The 22,680-nt window shown below is 45.8% G+C and overlaps 1 protein-coding gene across 3 annotated transcripts in view; it reads left to right on the forward strand.

Annotated features, from left to right (window-relative positions):
• Positions 1-22,680, forward strand: part of ADAMTSL5 (ADAMTS like 5) — a 233,413-nt gene that overhangs the window by 97,456 nt on the left and 113,277 nt on the right. For all 3 annotated transcript variants that reach the window (XM_077271632.1, XM_077271631.1, XM_077271637.1), the window contains one exon: positions 8,996-9,111. In XM_077271632.1, the coding sequence (XP_077127747.1) occupies positions 8,996-9,111 (116 nt within the window). The remainder of the gene's footprint in view (positions 1-8,995; positions 9,112-22,680) is intronic.

A 22,680-nucleotide genomic window follows, 5' to 3' on the forward strand; every position in this document is an offset into this window, starting at 1 on the left:
AAAAAAAGACTCGCACATCCAAACTAGTGTGAATAGGTGCATACCAGGAGCAGCTACCTCCATACATAAATATACAAAATAGGTTGCACTCTATCGTGCCAAAGCATGTCTAATATGAAATACATGAAATATGAATAGCAAAATGGCTTTTGAACATTAGGAAAATATTTAAGAGACGCTTTGCACAGAATTTGATATAATCAAATAGTGTGAGCCCATCAACCATCGTCAAGGTGGTCTCATAAAACTGATGGGTCCCTGACCTCCCTGTCCAAATGTGAACACTTACCGAAGGCCAATGTCTGTATGCCTGGGTGAATGTGGACACCTCTGTTCAGCAAAGCCTACATATGAGTTGGCCGGGACCAAGTGTGATGAGATGCAATTTGGCACGATAGAGTGCAACCTATTTTGTATATTAACTCAGGAAGAGTTCGGAAATCAATATTTTGTGGAATAACCATGATTTTTAATCACAGCTTTCAAGCGTCTTGGCATGCTTTCCACCAGTCTTTCACACGTCGCTCTTGGGTGACCTTATGCCACTCCTTGTACAAAAATGTAAGCAGTTCTTCTTTGTTTGATGGCTTGTGACTATCCATTTTCCTCTTGATTACATTCCAGAGGTTTTCAATGGGGTTCAGGTCTGGAAATTGGGCTGGCTATGACAGGGATTTGATGTGGTGGTCCTTTATGGCTGTCAGACATGTAGAGAAGCTGATTTTTATAAAACTGTGCAGTGGTCTCTTAATATTTGCCAGAGCAGTATACACTCACTGGCCACTTTATTAGGTACACCTGTCCAACTTCTTGTTAACACTTAATTTCTAATCAGCCAATCACATGGCGGCAACTCAGTGCATTTAGGCATGTAGACATGGTCAAGACAATCTCCTGCAGTTCAAACCGAGCATCAGTATGGGGAAGAAAGGTGATTTGAGTGCCTTTGAACGTGGCATGGTTGTTGGTGCCAGAAGGGCTGGTCTGAGTATTTCAGAAACTGCTGATCTACTGGGATTTTCACGCACAACCATCTCTAGGATTTACAGAGAATGGTCCGAAAAAGAAAAAAAATCCAGTGAGCGGCAGTTCTGTGGGCGGAAATGCCTTGTTGATGCCAGAGGTCAGAGGAGAATGGGCAGACTGGTTCGAGCTGATAGAAAGGCAACAGTGACTCAAATCGCCACCCGTTACAACCAAGGTAGGCCTAAGAGCATCTCTGAACGCACAGTGCATCGAACTTTGAGGCAGATGGGCTACAGCAGCAGAAGACCACACCGGGTACCACTCCTTTCAGCTAAGAACAGGAAACTGAGGCTACAATTTGTACAAGCTCATCGAAATTGGACAGTAGAAGATTGGAAAAACGTTGCTTGGTCTGATGAGTCTCGATTTCTGCTGCGACATTCGGATGGTAGGGTCAGAATTTGGCGTAAACAACATGAAAGCATGGATCCATCCTGCCTTGTATGGAGCATCTTTGGGATGTGCAGCCGACAAATCTGCGGCAACTGTGTGATGCCATCATGTCAATATGGACCAAAATCTCTGAGGAATGCTTCCAGCACCTTGTTGAATCTATGCCACGAAGAATTGAGGCAGTTCTGAAGGCAAAAGGGGGTCCAACCCGTTACTAGCATGGTGTACCTAATAAAGTGGCCGGTGAGTGTATATCTACTATGTAATCGTCTAATTCTCTGTGTTTGTCTGTAACAGAAATCCCGGGTCTCTGATCAGTTGCGCCAGCCGTTCGTGACCAATCAGCGACAGGCGCAGTCCGGCTGCGAATTGGCGTGGGATTTGAACCACGCTTCGCTGATTGGTCGCGCCCGCGACCACTCAGCGATATTGGCTCGGGATTTAAACCGCGCTTCGCTGATTGGTTGTGCCCGGCCGGCCGTGACCAATCAGCGATATTGGTGCGCAATTTAAACCTCGCTTCTAGAATACCCGATGTGTTAGAATCGGGCCACCATCTAGTATATATATATATATATACAGGGTGGGCCATGTATATGGATATACGTAAATAAAATGGGAATGGTTGGTGATATCAACTTCCTGTTTGTGGCACATTAGTATATGGGAGGGGGAAAACTTTTCAAGATGGGTGGTGACTAGGGTTGAGCGACTTTTGCTTTTTTAGGATTGAGTTGGGTTTTGTGAAACCCAACCTTCTCGAAAGTCGGATCGCGTGAAATCGGCCGATTCTACTGTAAAGTCGGGTTCCGGACCGGAACACGAAACCCAATGCAAGTCAATGTGGATTATATCTCCCTCCCTCCCTCCCTCCCTCCCTCACTCCCTCTCTCTCTCTCTCCCCTCCGTGCAAAGCATATGTTGTGTTTGACTGCGGAAAACACTGCAGCCCAAACGGTAATATGGCTCTATGACGCCGCAAAAACCAGACCGGAACCTATGTCATCACGCTGCCCACACTCCTTAATTGGCTGAAAAAATGGCGGGGAAGGCGTCATACAAAACGCGACTTTGGCGCCAAGATCGCCGACCACGTGGCCGATCCCACGCTGGAGTCGGGTCGGGTTTCACGAAACCCGACTTTGCCAAAAGTCGGCGACTTTTGAAAATGAACGATCCGTTTCGCTCAACCCTAGTGGTGACCATGGCGGACATTTTGAAATCAGCTATTTTGGATCCAACTTTATTTTTCCAATGGGAAGAAGGTCATGTGACACATCAAACTTATTGAGAATTTCACAAGAAAAACAATGGTGTGCTTGGTTTTAACGTAATTTTCTTCTTTCATGAGTTATTTACAAGTTTCTTTTTGTTTAGAGGCATTGACATGTCGCAGAGGTTAACACGTGAGGAGCGGATAGAAATTGTGTTGATGTCTGGTGAATGCAGTACCTGGGTCATTACAGCAGATTTCAAGGCAAGACACCCTACGCAAGAAAACTGTCACCATTCCCGTGTTATTTAGGTGTATCCATAAAAAGGGCACACCCAAAAAAGTTTGCCTCATCACTGAACATAATGTTCTGTGTAAACTGAGGGTCCTGTTCCAATTTTTGTTTTGCCCATTCTGCAAATACAGCGCGCCGATCTGGGTCATCCTCATTGAGATGCTGCAGCAGCTAGATTTTGTAAGGGTGCCATTTGTGAGTAGCTAATACTGATGCCTGATCAGTGCGCTGAATATGACAGTTGAATTTAGTTTTCCCCCTCCCATATACTAATGTGCCACAAACAGGAAGTTGATATCACCACCATTCCCATTTTATTTAGGTGTATCCATATAGGTGTATCCATATGCAGCGCCCCAGAGTCCTGGTCGTTGCAGTACTGTGGCTCCGCCACTAAGGGGAGCCATGGTGCGTTCGATGGCACTGAAGGAGTTCCTCCAATCAGGTATCACAGACACCAATATGTTTCACAGCTGGGCCTCCGGGGGGAGCTAAGGGTGCTATTCATTAGGCCACTCCCCACCATAGTGGGTAAACTGGGGGTCAGGCAGGAAGTTGGTAGAGAAAGCTGACTGGATCGAACGAAGCAACACCTAGTGAGAGAGGGTGTTGTGGAGGAAGAGACAGAAGGGTTTCTGCCAGGGGTGGGATCCTGGCAGAGGCTTGGCATTGAAAGAACGTAACGGGACCGCGCCTGCTCAGAATAGCGGCGGTGCCCTAAGAAAGGATTAGAAGCGAGATAGATTGTGCTGAGTGAGAAACGAAATCAAGCAGAAGGAGAATACCAGCAGGGGTTTTGTTGAAAGAGGCAGCACCTTGCTGAGGCGCATTACCGGTGGCCGGAACGCCGAGGGAGTGGAATAATATACAGCTTTAAGCCATACTCCAAACAGCGGCAGGACAGTCAGTCTCAGGCGGGCTGTCTACCACATATCACCTATGAAGTCTTGGGGGGCAATTGCGGGAGAGGGGCGTCTCTAGGGTCCCGGAAGAACTCCAGGCCTACCTGACAAACGGGTGCCGTTCTTACTGTAACATCAGGAAGGGACGGAAGATTAGCAGAGGATCAGTTAATCGAGTTGTGAGGGAACTTAAGAAACAGACACAACAGTTGTGGGGTACTTTCCGTAAGCAGAGCAGGGAAGGACTACAACACAAAGCGCTAAGAAGGAAGGCACTGATTTCCACCTGTGAGGAGAACTCTGGAAGTGCCATTGGACCGGCCGGACTTGCGCAGCCTGGTGGACCGGATTCTGGACTGAGGACCGAGAGATCTCCAGTAAAGAGGTAAAGAGACTGCAACCTGGTGTCCTCGTTATTTACCGCGACCTGCACCCCACAACTGCACCGCTACACCACCGTTAACAGCACCTATTTGCAACGGACGTCCCCCACTGACAGACAGGGCCACGGACCGGGTCTAGCCACCGTGACAACCCCAGGACTGAGATCCCAGAGGCCCGGCTCCGGGTACCCCTCGGCCCTGCGGCGGTGTGGGGGCGCTCCAAATTTTGGCGTCACGAACAGGATCTACTTAAGCCTGAAGAATCAGGTCATGTGTGCCTAGAGACTGTGATTTGTTGTGCATGAACTGTAGCTTTATTGAGAGACTGTGTGCTACCACTGACCAATAGAAGTTCCCGCCAAAAGCCGCCGCCATTGCTACTTTGGAGAAGAAGGAGGGCGTGCTATGGGAGGAGACTACCAGAATGGCGCGAGAAATGGATACCGCCCTCTGCGCTTCGGGCTGCAAGGAGATGACCTGCCCCAAAGCAGAAGACAACCTCCTGATTTGCAACGGCGGGAAGCAGGAGATGGAGAAGCCCGACCTCGGAGAAATGGCGGAGTCAGGTGCATGCACTGCCACCGACTATCAGGCAGCGATGATGAACAGCAAGTGCCTGAGCGAGGAAGATGCGACTCCGGCTTGCCCCTCTTCACCGGAGACGGACTTATGTCCCCTTCAGCCGGAGGGCCTGAACCTCCTGGAGCAGATAGCAGAGCTGAGTCCACCAACCCTGACCTTGGAGTCCGTGGAGGAGGAACCACAGCGAGCGGAGCAGCGTTCGGGGGCCGCATCGGAAGAGCCGCGGTCCGAGCAGCAGCCGACTCCAGCGTTCTTGTCGGCGGACCGGATCGACATCGGTGGAACCACATCAGGCGTAGGTACGGAAGACACCCCTGCTCCCCCTCCCGAGTCCGCTTCCACGACCCACCTCCATCTCAGTAAAGGTCGACCCTTCTCGGCAGGGTTAATGGTGTTATCCCCTGGTGACCTGGGGAGGATGGTGCCACCGCTGTCGACTAGAGTGGGAGAGCCCGTGGATGTGAGTCTAGATGGAGTAGTTCTTCGGTGGGACAGCCCCTGGGTTGGGACAGATGGATCCCAGGAGAACGGGTCCACTCTTGCGGTGCTTACGTGGGAACAATATAGACAGTGCTTGATTCTACAGTGGAAAGGCCGGAAAGAGGCCGAGCCGATGGGTCCATCGAAAATACAACAATCCCCTCCGGCATGGGATGACAGAGACGTGATAAGGCGGGGCACTGTGTTGGTCTACCATGCAAGAAGGGGGTGGGGCCTCATACACGAGCCAGGATTGGATACTGACGTTTTTGTTGCGCACTGTAACGTGAGGGCTCCCTGCTGTGGCCGAAGTGGAGAACCATTGCAAAAGGGGGATCAGGGGACCTACAGCCGTCACCAGAACCCGCTCGGGTGGTATGCATGGAATGTTCGGCGGTGTATGTTTGGAGCCGCGACCCTTACCACCTCGGACCTGGTCCCAGGAGCACCCGACCTTGTCACCATCGCGACAGTGCGCCTGGTAGCGGCCACTGAGTTGGCCAGTCGAGTTCATCTGCACGTTCGAACCGCGGACACTGGCACCACAGTGGCCGGGGGGCAGGAGCCCAAGCCACCTGAGCAAGAGTAAACCTCGGAAACCTGAAAATGTAAATAGTTACTGTTTGTTCTTTAAGTTGCTGCTAAACCCGTCCAGGGTAAACTTTAAAAAGGTGACCCCTTTGTTGACCCGGGGTCACTATTGTTGTTTTCTTGAAGTTTTTGCACAAAGTTACACAAACTGCGAAATCATGGACTGTGCATGATTTGAACTTTCTTGTAAATAGTTTGCACCTTCTTAAAGGTGCTTCCTACTGGTTTTGTTTAAAGACATTTTGCGAAGATACCATTCCGGAGCCTTTGCATGGACTGGTAGGCTGAGAAGAAGAGCTACCTCAGAAAGACTTGATCTCCTCTTAAAGGGGAGGTTAGAATTGAACTTGAAAGTGATACTGTTTTAGAACAGTAATGTCGAGATAATGCTTTGAAGGAAATGTAACTGTTTTTCATGGAAAAGTTATGTGTGTTTAATTTGTTTAAAATGTGAGACCTAGATAATGTTCTTTGAAGAGAAAGATGCAGAAAGCCCGTAGGGGTAGATGTAGAGTTCCGTTTAACTAAAAGTAAAGAAGTAATAACGAATGTGAGGATAGAAGGTAAACCCTGCGTCCCCATAGAAAGTTAGTTCGTTACTAAGGACAGAAAGTAGACCCGTAGGGGTTAGTGAGTGAGTCCTTATAGGAGCCAAGCAGAGTGTGCTCCATGCTCTCAAATTGAAAGGAATGTTATGTCTATACTATGTATAGTAGAGAAAGGCAGTAGGCCCTGGCTGAACGGGGCGGTCCTGTAAAAGAAAGGAGAGGCAGTAGGTCTGGTGCCATAGGGACAGGCGGTCCTGCAGGTTCAAAGTAGGAGAATGTGAAGTTACCTTGCCCTGTAATGTGATTATAGGAAGGCCTTTGATAAACTAAGAGTGTATGTTTCTTAAAGGCAATGTTAATTTATTGTTCCAGCATTTGCACTTAGTAGAATACCCGGTTGGGTAATGAGAGTTAATTGTAGCCTGTTGCTATGATATTTGATTATGTTTTGTAACGTTAAAGTGTCCTCACCTCCCATAAAGGGAAGCCTGTTCAAGTATGCTTATTGTTTTGCACTCAACAAATTTGTATGTCTTTTTGCTAACCTGTATTGTTGTTTTCTTCCCAGTCCCGGAGTACTGTGTTTAACCAGGGGGGAGTGCAGCGCCCCAGAGTCCTGGTCGTTGCAGTACTGTGGCTCCGCCACTAAGGGGAGCCATGGTGCGTTCGATGGCACTGAAGGAGTTCCTCCAATCAGGTATCACAGACACCAATATGTTTCACAGCTGGGCCTCCGGGGGGAGCTAAGGGTGCTATTCATTAGGCCACTCCCCACCATAGTGGGTAAACTGGGGGTCAGGCAGGAAGTTGGTAGAGAAAGCTGACTGGATCGAACGAAGCAACACCTAGTGAGAGAGGGTGTTGTGGAGGAAGAGACAGAAGGGTCTCTGCCAGGGGTGGGATCCTGGCAGAGGCTTGGCATTGAAAGAACGTAACGGGACCGCGCCTGCTCAGAATAGCGGCGGTGCCCTAAGAAAGGATTAGAAGCGAGATAGATTGTGCTGAGTGAGAAACGAAATCAAGCAGAAGGAGAATACCAGCAGGGGTTTTGTTGAAAGAGGCAGCACCTTGCTGAGGCGCATTACCGGTGGCCGGAACGCCGAGGGAGTGGAATAATATACAGCTTTAAGCCATACTCCAAACAGCGGCAGGACAGTCAGTCTCAGGCGGGCTGTCTACCACATATCACCTATGAAGTCTTGGGGGGCAATTGCGGGAGAGGGGCGTCTCTAGGGTCCCAGAAGAACTCCAGGCCTACCTGACAAACGGGTGCCGTTCTTACTGTAACATCAGGAAGGGACGGAAGATTAGCAGAGGATCAGTTAATCGAGTTGTGAGGGAACTTAAGAAACAGACACAACAGTTGTGGGGTACTTTCCGTAAGCAGAGCAGGGAAGGACTACAACACAAAGCGCTAAGAAGGAAGGCACTGATTTCCACCTGTGAGGAGAACTCTGGAAGTGCCATTGGACCGGCCGGACTTGCGCAGCCTGGTGGACCGGATTCTGGACTGAGGACCGAGAGATCTCCAGTAAAGAGGTAAAGAGACTGCAACCTGGTGTCCTCGTTATTTACCGCTACCTGCACCCCACAACTGCACCGCTACACCACCGTTAACAGCACCTATTTGCAACGGACGTCCCCCACTGACAGACAGGGCCACGGACCGGGTCTAGCCACCGTGACAACCCCAGGACTGAGATCCCAGAGGCCCGGCTCCGGGTACCCCTCGGCCCTGCGGCGGTGTGGGGGCGCTCCACATATACATGGCCCACCCAGTATATAGACGTGTGTCAATGACATCTATATATCTATCTATTCTATGTGTATATATCTATTCTATCTATTCTATTCTTTCCTGTCACTCTGATTTTACTGTTCGCGGCACATGAATTGACGGCTTTTAATCTATCTATCTATCTATCTATCTATCTATCTATCTATCTATCTATCTATCTATCTGTCTGTCTGTCTGTCTGTCTGTCTGTCTATCTACGAATATTTCCTTTGAAAATGATGTGTGAATGACATAGAGAATTGCTCTATGTAAAAGCTCATGTTAAAATCGTATTGCAATCAGATAGCAATCGCACTGCATTCGGATGTAAATCAAATGCTAGGTGGGAAAAATCGGATTGTACTCGCATGACACTCGCATTACACTTGTGCGACTCTCAGCAGGGAGACTCGGACAGATTTTTCATACGTTTAGTGTGACTCCGGCCTAAGTCATGAATCCTTGTGACAGATTTAGTCCTGTGTGCAGTGTATCAAAGATTAAAATAAATTTATATTCCCAGATATTTCAGTGTTTTTGTGATTTGAAGTTGCGTTTTTATATGAGAACTTTCATATGTAGATAGGTTTTTTGTCTGTAATCGAGTGGCAATGAGACCTCATCCTTGTTCTCAGTTTCTGTCCTGTTCCTCCAACATAAAGATTCCCAGCAGGACATATAGTGCACAGAAATAAGTACACCACATTGGAAGAAGAACAAGTGAATGTCCCGGGAATCTGATAGTTTGTAGACAACAGTAAATTCTTTTCAATGTGATCAGTTTTTTCTTTTACAAACAAATCAGAAAGAAAACGGGACTTTCCATTCAATCTCTGGTGTTTGGACAACATGGGGGCCTTGGTCTGGCTGCTCCAGTTCCTGTGGAAAAGGGGTGACACTTAGAACCCATAAATGCCAAAGGTAAGCAAAGAAAAAACACATCTTTAAAACTTCACATAAGGTATTTCAATAATTTTGTTACTGTTTATCTACAAAAAAAGCTAAAATTCTGAATTATTTGTCTAACTTTTTCAAACCTAACCTGTCGGCAGGATTGTACACAGTAACTACAGACAGTGTCAGGTCGGCGCCATTAAACTGAATACAATGATACCGTGGTTGATGAAATCCGTCTTGTGGTTATTGTGTAATCTTTATTTTCAGTTTTGAGTTAATGATATGCTCGTGCCCCGGGGCGGCCTGTCGGGATCTTCATGTGGTGCTCTGATTAGGTAGTCATGTGTATGGCTTCTGACAGGTCACTAATCCGTCACTGACCTGCCCCTATTTTACATATTGCATTTAATAGTGTTGATATTACTGTTGATAATATTCTTGATATGTAATATTGTTGATAATACTTGTAATATTGTGGCTATTGTGTAGCTTACAAAATAAAATGTACATTTGTAAATTTCTTTCTCCCACAGTAAGGGGAGTCGTCATAGGGGAGTTCGCAGTGAAGGACATTCAGCAGACGCCCGAGACTGCTGGGCTAAAACAAAAATTCAGGACTGTCCGCTGTATCTGGGACAGTTGGGACTAGAGATGAGTGGATGCATTCACGGGACGCCGGTCCAGTATGCAAGTCAGTGTTACCTGGCGGCTGGACGGGAGGGCTTGTATCTCTAAACTTCCAGCATCCCCGGCGAGACTTTTGATTAGTTTGGGCTGGAGCGACTTCACCTGTGCATCCTGCTCATCTCTAGTTGGGACCTCGGGACTTTTTTTTTCCTTCATTCACAGTCGGAGCTGACAGAACTTTCTCATCTTTTTGTAGCGTCACTATATGACACCTGTCTGTAAGGCTATGTTCACACGTTGCAAAAATACTATGTTTTTTGTTCTCTGCCTGATCCGCACCAAACTACAGAATATCAATCTTCTCCGCCTTATTTGATGCGTTTTTGGTGCAGACATGAAGCCGCGTTTTTAATGTGCTTTTTATAGTACAGAACAGCTTTGATTTTGCACATAAAAAAGTAACTGCAGTTTTTTACATGTGTTTTTTTTCAGCTCCATAGCGAAGACAAGAGAGAAAAAAAAGCACCAAAACCGCACAGTTCAGCCACGTCCTTGGGCGCACAGTGGGCGCTTTTTTATTAACGTAGTTTTTATTTTTTTTACATTTTATAAATACTCAGTAATACAGATGCAAACAAGATGAAAATAAAAGCAAATGAGCAAAATTTAAAGGCATGACATATTATAGGCAAAATAAAGAGTGCAAAGGGTTAAGGCAGGAAAAATATGGTTTATTATGGAAAATGGAAAAAAGGAAAGAGAAACAAATTAAAGGGATAGAAGGAAAATGAAAAAGACTGGTATGTACAGGATAGGTAATGGAAAGGGGTTATGATTAGTAATGAACGAATAGTGAAATATTCGGATTTGAGAAAATCATTCAAAATCATTTCTACAATTCGGGTATTTGTACCAAATAACGAATACAATGCAAGTCAGTGAGAAAGCCAAATATTTTTCTGCTGAACCCAACAAACAGGTCTGGGGGCATGGGAAAAAAGCTGAATTTGATGGGAAAGAGCTAAATCTAAATGGAAACACAATGGAGAAGATGCCTACATGCCCTTCTGACTCACATATAGTATCTGGGAATAATGTTGTCTGACTATTGCGCTGGTTTTGCGGATTTATAAGAAGACCTACCAAACCAAACCAACATTTTTTTAACCCCTTTACAATGTTGGGCGTAATAGTACCACGTCGGAATCCCTCCCTTTGATGTGGGCTCCGGCGGTGAGCCCACATCTTTCACGGTACATGTCAGCTGTTTTGAAGGGTTTGGAAGTTACGGGATGGACGTCAAGACAACTTAGAAAAAAGAACATTTGGGCTAAATTTAGGTTGGGTTGCTGTCATCCGTAGGGCTTACAAAGGAAATACAGCCCTTGCTCAATTTTAGAAGAGTCAACCTGTCTGCATCTTCTGTTGACAGTCGTGTGCGCCTATCCGTTATGATTGCACCGGCCAAACTAAAAACCCGCTCAGACAACACACTTGCGGCAAGGCATAACAGCACGGATAGGTCGGGTCAAGTGTGCAGCTTGGACAACCAATAGTTAAAGGGCACTGAAGAATTAGGAAGTACGCTGGTGTGGCACCCCAGGAGTCCGGTTGCCACAATGGCATTGCCTTCCTCACAGGGGGTGATGTCAGGCCTGAAACAAGGAGGGATCCCTTGGCCAGGTATACACAGCATGCAACACAGTTCCTGCTCCGGGCCAGCAGGGGGAGCCTGGACCCAACTTCAGGGGAGGTGCTCTCTCTGGTCAGGAGGAGGAAGTTAGTTTGGAGTTGCAGTCAGAGTCAGAGAGGAAGAGAGAAGTATAGGAAAGCTTGGGAAGAGGAGCTGTGACCATGCTCATCTCAGAGCTTGGCGCTAGAATTGGACACCGGAGTCTGTGACTGCAGGGTACCACGGTCCCAGCAGCTAAATCTGGTGGGCAGGGATTGCAGGTCCCCTGGCCCCATCACACACCTAAAGGCACAGCAGCAGGTTAGAGCCTGGAGATGCCAACAAGGAGCAACACCTGTGAAAAGGCTCAAGCTGCCTTCCATGCGAGTAACGTTTTCTGTCAGAAAGTGAGAGGAACAGAGGACTGAACATAGCTTTAGTCAACAAGGACCACAGAGAGAGAAGCGCAGAAAGGAGGCCTCCAACTCACCTGGCTTAGTGGATCCTAAGTTGCTTCAGGCTGCCTGGACCTCCATTGTCATCTGTACCCAGTGCTCCGGTCTGCACCTCTATGCATCCAGTAAAGGTAAAGGAAACTACAACCCCGCTGTGTCCTCAGATTTGTTTGCTACACCATCTGCCCTGCACTACAACCACCATCATCTCATCACTTATACATACAGTTGCCCTGGAGTCTAGCTCTACCTGTGGAGAGCTGTACCAACTCTGGTGCATCACCAAAAGCCCCAGCGGACTCTGAAGCAGCGTCGGCTAACACTTTTATTGCCGAATACCACAGGTGGCATCACAAACTATTTCATTTATCCCCTCTATTTATTTCCCTTTTCCTCTTTGTACCGTGGGCCTGCCACCATCAAGAGGTCATGGAAAAGACTCAGTGCCCACAACCGAAACTGCAACATTTCCAGGGCTAGCAATCTGGCAATGTGGACGTTTGGTCCTGTGGGTGGGTGGATATTTCCGCTTCCTGTTAAACGTCTCGGGCAGGGACAACTGAATGTTGCGCTGGGACAACGAAGAGGACATGGTTGCTGATTGTTGTGTCTGTGTAACCACAGGTTATGAGACATCAGCACCTGCTTCCTGGACAGCAGATAGGGAAGGCCGTAACAAAGGGGAAGCGGCAGTGGTTACACCCTCATACACAGATTTTGTACCCAGGTGTTCTGCCTACCTACTGAGGTGCTTGGCTACCATGTGATTCTGCATGCTGATGTTTCTTACATTGGCAGTGTACTTGCCTCTTCTCAGCTTGGTATGACAGATGCTACAAATTACAGTTGTTTTGTCTGAAGGACTTTTCATAAAAAAACTGCCATACAGGGGAACAACCCTTGGCCTGTTATGTAGCTGAGTGGAGGGCTCTGTGGAATAGTTGACCGAGTTCTCCCTCTGGTCAAACCACCAGCTCTTCTTGCATTTTTTCGTGCTACGGATCCATCCCTCTCTGCACTTCTGTGCTCGCTATTCGTGCCATCGTGACAGGTTGGATCAATGGCCTCCTCATCGGCCACGTCATCTTCCAATTCATCATTCTGATCTTTTTTCTGAGTTGCGATTTTAGGCTGATCTGATGGCAACTGTGATTCATTATTATACTGCACCTCTTCAGACATGAATTGACATTCCTCAACTTGACTTTGTTCTTGCTGTGGGTGCTCAAATGTTTGTGCATCACTGCACTCCACCTCCTCATGACCCTCTTTATTGGTGCATGGGGAGAGGCCAGCTTTGGGGTCATGTGTCTCCCGTGACTCTTGATGGGGGCAGGAAGGAGGACCAGGTTGAGGATTGTGAGGTCCGGCCTCTTGACTACTGAGACTGGACTGAGTGGAAGACTTGATTGTCAACACACTAGAGCCTTTGTCCGCCATCCAACCCACAACATCCTCGCACTTGTCTGGGTTCGACAGGGGTGTAGCACGCAGACCGAATTTTGACAGAAAGCTAGAATAAGATAAGGTTACCTTCTGATCTGTCACACGGCCTTGGCATGCACCACCACATTCACGTCCCCGTTCCTTAATGTCACTCTTTCCTATATTGAATGCATTATGAAAAAAAAATTCCTGGCTTTCTTTGTCACCCACAGAGGTGTTATGTAGAAATTCCCTGTATCTAGCAAAGTGTGGGTAATTTTTTTTTATAGCTATCACCTTTATTATACATGTCAACAGCAGACTCAGGTAAATTACTGGTAATTAGTAATGTCCGTGTATGTCAGCAGCCTTTACGCCAGTTGCACAACTGCTAGATAAATGTATGCTATTTCACCAATAGCAGAGTAAAAACATTTTTTATATCGCCTTTATTAGACATGCCAACAGCAGACACAGGAGATTTACTGTAAAATAGTGACGTTTGCATATGTGAGCAGGCTTTAAGGCTACGTTCACATTTGCGTTGTGCGCCGCAGCGTCGGCGACGCAACGCACAACGCAAATGTGAACGCATGCACAATGCAGCGTTTTGTGACGCATGCGTCCTTTTTTTGCTTGATTTTGGACGCACCAAAAATGCAACTTGCTACGTCCTGTGCGCCCGGACGCGTGCGCTGCAGGGACGCATGCGTCACAAAACGCAAGTGCGACGCATGTCCATGCACCCCCATGTTAAATATAGGGGTGCATGACGCATGCGGCGACGCAGCGGCGCCCGACGCTGCGTCGCACAACGCTAATGTGAACGTAGCCTAAGCCAGTCACACAACTGCTAGATAAATATACTCTATTTAACCAATAGAAGAGGGTTTTTTTTATATCCCATATCGTCTTTATTGCACACGCCAACAGCAGAGTCAGGTCAATTACTGGCAAATAGTGAGGTTTACGTATGTCAACAGGCTTTATGCCAGTCGCACAACTGCTAGATAAATATACGCTATTACAGCAATAGGCAAAGAATATTATTTAGCTCTAAAAAAAGATGTTTAGTATATGCTGGTACTGAGAAATATTATTTAGTTCTAAGAAAAAAGTGGTTTAGCTTATGCTGGTACTGAGGAATATTATTTAGCTCTACAAATAACTATTTTGTATATTATGGCACTGGATATGAAACCCTGCCTCTCTCTCTACTCCCACAATCTGTTCCTACACTATACACAACACAACCTAAGGCCGGTTTCACACGTCAGTGGCTCCGGTACGTGAGGTGGCAGTTTCCTCACGTACCGGAGCCACTGACACACGTAGACACATTGAAATCAATGCATCTGTGCAGATGTCATTGATTTTTTGCGGACCGTGTCTCCGTGTGCCAAACACGGAGACATGTCAGTGTTCGTGGGAGTGCACGTATTACACGGACCCATTAAAGTCAATGGGTCCGTGTAAAACACGTACCGCACACGGACGTTGTCCGTGTGCAGTCCGTGTGCCATGCAGGAGACAGCGCTACAGTAAGCGCTGTTCCCCCACGTGGTGCTGAAGCCGCCATTCATATCTTCTCTGCAGCAGCGTTTGCTGTAGAGAAGATATGAAAAATCCTTTTTTCTTTTTTTTTCGTGTTTAAAATAAAGATCCCTGTCCCCTCCCACCTCCCACCCCCTGTGCGCCCGCCCGCTGTTATTAAAATACTCACCCGCCTCCCTCGCAGTGTCCTGTCCTGGCAGCACCTTCTACTGTATGAGCGGTCACGTGGAGCCGCCGATTACAGTCATGAATATGCGGCTCCACCTCCCATAGGGGTGGAGCCGCATATTCATCAACTGTAATGGGCGGCACCACGTGACCGCTCAGTGCAGGAGAAGCTGCGGGGCGGAGAGCAAGCGTCGAGGGAGGCGGGTGAGTATTTTAATGCCGGCGGCCGGGCGCACAGGGGGTGGGAGGATTCCCTAAAGTTTATTTTAAACACATAAAAACAAAAAAAAAGGATTTTTCATCCCTTCTCCCCAGCGAGCGCTGGAGAGAACGGATGAATGGCGGCTTCAGCACCATGCTGGGTGGACAGCGCTTACTGTAGCGCTGTCTCTCCTGCACGGTCCGTGTGGTACCCAGGCGGCACACGGCTGCCGCACGTGTGCCACACGGATGGCCTACGTGAGCTCACGGACACACGGACACGGATAACTCTGGTACCGATTTTTTCCGGTACCGGAATTATCTGGACGTGTGGGACAGGCCTAACAGAGATCTGCAGCATGTACTTGCAATGCTAACACCCTACCTGCCTTTCCCTCTCTCTCGTATTAAATCTCTCCCTACGCTATCTCACCCAAACAGAGAACTAATCTTCACACTAAGGCCGGCCTCACACTCAGCGTATGTAAATACGGTCCGTTTTTTACGGCCGTAATACGCAGAAAAGTCCCCAAAATAGTGATCCGTATGCCATCCGTAGGCAGGGTGTGTCAGCGTATTTTGCGCATGGCATCCTCCGTATGTAATCCGTATGGCATCCGTACTGCGATATTTTCTCGCAGGCTTGCAAAACCAACATCTAATGGATTTATGTGCTCAAATGTTCGTTAAAACATCTATACAGTATATATACACTCACCGGCCACTTTATTAGGTACACCTGTCCAACTTCTTGTTAACACTTAATTTCTAATCAGCCAATCACATGGCGGCAACTCAGTGCATTTAGGCATGTAGACATGGTCAAGACAATCTCCTGCAGTTCAAACCGAGCATCAGTATGGGGAAGAAAGGTGATTTGAGTGCCTTTGAACGTGGCATGGTTGTTGGTGCCAGAAGGGCTGGTCTGAGTATTTCAGAAACTGCTGATCTACTGGGATTTTCACGCACAACCATCTCTAGGGTTTACAGAGAATGGTCCGAAAAAGAAAAAAAATCCAGTGAGCGGCAGTTCTGTGGGCGGAAATGCCTTGTTGATGCCAGAGGTCAGAGGAGAATGGGCAGACTGGTTCGAGTTGATAGAAAGGCAACAGTGACTCAAATCGCCACCCGTTACAACCAAGGTAGGCCTAAGAGCATCTCTGAACGCACAGTGCGTCGAACTTTGAGGCAGATGGGCTACAGCAGCAGAAGACCACACCGGGTACCACTCCTTTCAGCTAAGAACAGGAAACTGAGGCTACAATTTGCACAAGCTCATCGAAATTGGACAGTAGAAGATTGGAAAAACGTTGCTTGGTCTGATGAGTCTCGATTTCTGCTGCGACATTCGGATGGTAGGGTCAGAATTTGGCGTAAACAACATGAAATCTTTGGGATGTGGTGGAACGGGAGATTCGCATCAGGGATGTGCAGCCGACAAATCTGCGGCAACTGTGTGTTGCCATCATGTCAATATGGACCAAAATCTCTGAGGAATGCTTCCAGCACCTTGTTGAATCTATGCCACGAAGAATTGAGGCAGTTCTGAAGGCAAAAGGGGTCCAACCCGTTACTAGCATGGTGTACCTAATAAAGTGGCCAGTGAGTGTATATCTAATATATAAAGCTGAATGTGTGTATGTATGTGTGTATGTATGTCCGGGATTGGCATCTGAACCGTCGCAGCTACAGCAACAAAATTTTGCACAGTCACACGTCTGGACCCCGAGAGCGTCATAGGCTATATTGTGAGGTGAAATTTTAACCCCGCGCTTTCCAATTCACCAAACAATTTTGCCCCTATCTACATAATGGGGAAAGAGTGAAAGGAAAAGTGTTGGAGGCGTCGCAGCTACAGGCACAAAATTTTGCACAGTCACACGTCTGGACCCCGAGAGCGTCAAAGCTATGTTGTGAGGTGAAATTTTAACCCCACGCTTTCCAATTCACCAAACAATTTTGCCCCTATCTACATAATGGGGAAAAAGTGAAAGGAAAAGTGTTGGAGGCGTCGCAGCTACAGGCACAAAATTTTGCACAGTCACACGTCTGGACCCTGAGAGCGTCAAAGCTATGTTGTGAGGTAAAATTTTAACCCCGCGCTTTCCAATTCACCAAACAATTTTGCCCCTATCTACATAATGGGGAAAAAATGAAAGGAAAAGTGTTGGAGGCAAATTAACAGCTGCCAGATGTGAACAAGAGGGACTTAAAGAATGAGAGCGATGGCGCCAAAGAGTATATACTGTACAGTTGCTAAGGTGGGGCCCCGACATGGGATAATCACCACACCACCACGGGGATATGAACACACACACAAAATGCGCCACACACTACCACGTGCTCGAACACATATACCACCCTCAGCGCACATTTCACCACACATACACCAACCTCGCCACATAAAAGTTGAAACACAAAAGTCGCCGCTCAAAACTCGCCACGCGCAAAACTCTCCACATGCAAAACTCACCTCATGGAAAACTCGCCACACGCAAAACTTACACACGCGGAAAAATTGCCACATGCACAAAAGTTGCAACACATGCAAAAGTTGCCTCACACAAAACTTGCACATACTCAAAAGGCACCACACATAAAACTCGCCACGCGCAAAACTCGCCATGCGCAAAACTTGCTGCACACAACTTGCTACACTAACCTGTCACATGCAACTCGACACACAAAAAGTTGCTACACGCATGTCGCCACACAAAACTCATTTCACAAAAGTCGCTACATGCATGTTGCCACACGCAACTCAACACACACACCTTGACACACGAAACTTGCCCTAAAACACACACAAGTCTGGTATTATCCTTCAAAAATAAAAATCTGATTATTAAGCTGACAAACTACAAGAGCAACAAATGTACCATATAGGAATCCGGCAGCTGTCAGTCACATGACCAGTCTATTTTGTGTATGTGTGAGCTAATATATACTGCCAGGGGGTGGGCTTACTGTTGGCTGGGGATTTATCAGGCTGCCAATTTAGCTTACAAATATTGAGGTAAAAATACTGACCAAATAACGTGTGAACGAGGTCTAATACAGGAGGAGATGACATACAGATATATACTATATACAGGAGGAGATGACACACAGGTATATACTATTTACAGGGGAGATGACACAGGTATATACTATATGCAGGAGGAGATGACACACAGATATATACTATATACAGGAGAGATGACACACAGGTATATACTATATAGAGGAGGAGGTGACATACAGGTACATACTACATACAGCAGGAGATGACATACAGGTATATACTATATACAGAAGGAGATGACACACAGGTATATACTATATACAGGAGCAGATTACCTACAGGTATATAGTATATACAGGAGGAGATGACATACAGGTATATACTATATACAGGAGGAGATGACACACAGATATATACTATATATAGGTGAGATGACACACAGGTATATACTATATACAGGAGGAGATTACATACAGGTATATACTATATATAGGAGATGTCATACAGGTATATACTATATACAGGGGAGATGACACACAGCAGGTATATACTATATACAGGGGAGATGACATACAGGTATATACTATATACAGGAGATGGCATACAGGTGTATACTATATATAAGGGAGATGACAAACATGTATATACTGAGGTGAAAATGAGAGGTGTGAGGTGAAAATGAAAAGGTGTGAGTGCAAAATGAGAGGAGTGAGGGAAAATAGTGGAGTGATCGGAAAATGACAGATGTGAGGTCGAAATGACAAGTGTTAGGGGGGAATGAGAGGAGTGAGGGGGAAAATAAGAGGAGTGAGGGGGAAAATGAGAGGTGTGAGGGAGAAAATGAGAGATGTGAGGGGGAAAATGAAAGATGTGATGGGGAAAATGAGAGGCGTGATGGGAAAATAAGAGAAGTGAGGTGCTATAACTAACCACAGATATTTACTATGCCCAGGCAACGCCGGGCTCTTCAGCTAGCTTAGATTTACAATCTCCATGCTTTTCTCATGGTCAACTTTATGTGGCCTGTTCAAGAGTTGGAACAGCCAAAAATCTGTTTGTCTTTGCACCTGAAGGAAAAACTAAGAATGTCGTTTATCAAAAGGCTCTCGAATAAGTAGTAGAAGATTACTTCACATTACTTGGCCAATTTAGTTAAATCTGTGTGGAATATCTCTGGTGTTGAAATATATGTTGTAAAATGCTTCTATTAGCTTAGTTTTTGCCTTTTAATAATTACATTTCTATCTATTTGTTTTGTGGTTTTTTTGTGCAGAATACATTTTTGTTAACACATTCTCTTTTGCTAACAGCAGTTATTACCCCGGGCGAAGCCGGGTAGTACAGCTAGTATACTATATATAGGTGAGATGACACACAGGTATATACTATATACAGGAGGAGATTACATACAGGTATATACTATATATAGGAAGAGATGACATACAGGTATATACTATATACAGGGGAGATGACACACAGCAGGTATATACTATATACAGGGGAGATGACATACAGGTATATACTATATACAGGAGATGACATACAGGTGTATACTATATATAAGGGAGATGACAAACATGTATATACTGAGGTGAAAATGAGAGGTGTGAGGTGAAAATGAAAAGGTGTGAGTGCAAAATGAGAGGAGTGAGGGAAAATAGTGGAGTGATCGGAAAATGACAGATGTGAGGTCGAAATGACAAGTGTTAGGGGGGAATGAGAGGAGTGAGGGGGAAAATAAGAGGAGTGAGGGGGAAAATGAGAGGTGTGAGGGAGAAAATGAGAGATGTGAGGGGGAAAATGAAAGATGAGATGGGGAAAATGAGAGGCGTGATGGGAAAATAAGAGAAGTGAGGTGCTATAACTAACCACAGATATTTACTATGCCCAGGCAACGCCGGGCTCTTCAGCTAGCTTAGATTTACAATCTCCATGCTTTTCTCATGGTCAACTTTATGTGGCCTGTTCAAGAGTTGGAACAGCCAAAAATCTGTTTGTCTTTGCACCTGAAGGAAAAACTAAGAATGTCGTTTATCAAAAGGCTCTCGAATAAGTAGTAGAAGATTACTTCACATTACTTGGCCAATTTAGTTAAATCTGTGTGGAATATCTCTGGTGTTGAAATATATGTTGTAAAATGCTTCTATTAGCTTAGTTTTTGCCTTTTAATAATTACATTTCTATCTATTTGTTTTGTGTTTTTTTTGTGCAGAATACATTTTTGTTAACACATTCTATTTTGCTAACAGCAGTTATTACCCCGGGCGAAGCCGGGTAGTACAGCTAGTATACTATATATAGGTGAGATGACACACAGGTATATACTATATACAGGAGGAGATTACATACAGGTATATACTATATATAGGAGGAGATGACATACAGGTATATACTATATACAGGGGAGATGACACACAGCAGGTATATACTATATACAAGGGAGATGACATACAGGTATATACTATATACAGGAGATGACATACAGGTGTATACTATATATAAGGGAGATGACAAACATGTATATACTGAGGTGAAAATGAGAGGTGTGAGGTGAAAATGAAAAGGTGTGAGTGCAAAATGAGAGGAGTGAGGGAAAATAGTGGAGTGATCGGAAAATGACAGATGTGAGGTCGAAATGACAAGTGTTAGGGGGGAATGAGAGGAGTGAGGGGGAAAATAAGAGGAGTGAGGGGGAAAATGAGAGGTGTGAGGGAGAAAATGAGAGATGTGAGGGGGAAAATGAAAGATGTGATGGGGAAAATGAGAGGCGTGATGGGAAAATAAGAGAAGTAAGGTGCTATAACTAACCACAGATATTTACTATGCCCAGGCAACGCCGGGCTCTTCAGCTAGCTTAGATTTACAATCTCCATGCTTTTCTCATGGTCAACTTTATGTGGCCTGTTCAAGAGTTGGAACAGCCAAAAATCTGTTTGTCTTTGCACCTGAAGGAAAAACTAAGAATGTCGTTTATCAAAAGGCTCTCGAATAAGTAGTAGAAGATTACTTCACATTACTTGGCCAATTTAGTTAAATCTGTGTGGAATATCTCTGGTGTTGAAATATATGTTGTAAAATGCTTCTATTAGCTTAGTTTTTGCCTTTTAATAATTACATTTCTATCTATTTGTTTTGTGGTTTTTTTGTGCAGAATACATTTTTGTTAACACATTCTATTTTGCTAACAGCAGTTATTACCCCGGGCGAAGCCGGGTAGTACAGCTAGTATATATATATTCTGTACTTATATTTAATTCAGCGCGAGATATGTGAAAAGCCGGTAATTCAATTGCCGGCTTTTCATTTCTCCTTCCCAAACCCGACAGGATATGAGACATGGTTTACATACAGTAAACCATCTCATGTCCCTTATTTTTTTGCATATTCCACACTACTAATGTTAGTAGTGTGTATGTGCAAAATTTGGCCGCTGTAGCTGCTAAAATAAAGGGTTAAATGGCGGAAAAAATTGGCGTGGGCTCCCGCGCAATTTTCTCCGCCAGAGTGGTAAAGCCAGTGACTGAGGGCAGATATTAATAGCCTAGAGAGGGTCCATGGTTATTGGCCCCCCCTGGCTACAAACATCTGCCCCCAGCCACCCCAGAAAAGGCACATCTGGAAGATGCGCCTATTCTGGCACTTGGCCACTCTCTTCCCACTCCCGTGTAGCGGTGGGATATGGGGTAATGAAGGGTTAATGTCACCTTGCTATTGTAAGGTGACATTAAGCCAGATTAATAATGGAGAGGCGTCAATTATGACACCTATCCATTATTAATCCAATAGTACGAAATGGTTAATAAAAAACACACACATTATTACAAAGTCCTTTAATGAAATAAAGACACAGGTTGTTGTAATATTTAATTATTCTCTTAATCCAACTGAAGACCATCGTTCTGTAACAAAGAAAAAATAACAAATCAACAATATCTCATACCTTCCGATGAGCAGTCACGTCCCATGAATTAAATCCATCTGAAGGGGTTAAATCATTTTACAGCCAGGAGCTGTGCTAAAGCACTCGCTCCTGCCTGTAAAACCCCGGGTACTGAATGGAAAGCAGTTTGATCTGTACTTACCTTGAGTCGCGGTGATGCGCCCTCTGCTGGATGTCCTCATATGAACTCGAGCGTGGGAACTTTTCCAAGGCTCCAGTTCATGAGGACATCCAGCAGAGGGCGCATCACCGCAACTCAAGGTAACTACAGATCACCCAGCTTTCCATTCAGTACCCGGGGCTTTACAGGCAGGAGCGAGTGCTTTAGCACAGCTCCTGGCTGTAAAGTGATTTAACCCCTTCAGATGGATTTACTTCGTGGGACGTGACTGCTCATCGGAAGGTATGAGATATTGTTGATTTGTTATTTTTACTTTGTTACAGAACGATGGTCTTCAGCTGGATTAAGAGAATAATAAAATATTACAACAACCTGTGTCTTTATTTCATTAAAGGACTTTGTAATAATGTGTGTGTTTTTTATTAA

Source organism: Ranitomeya variabilis, chromosome 1 (assembly GCF_051348905.1).
Source record: "Ranitomeya variabilis isolate aRanVar5 chromosome 1, aRanVar5.hap1, whole genome shotgun sequence".
Classification (NCBI taxonomy): domain Eukaryota; kingdom Metazoa; phylum Chordata; class Amphibia; order Anura; family Dendrobatidae; genus Ranitomeya; species Ranitomeya variabilis.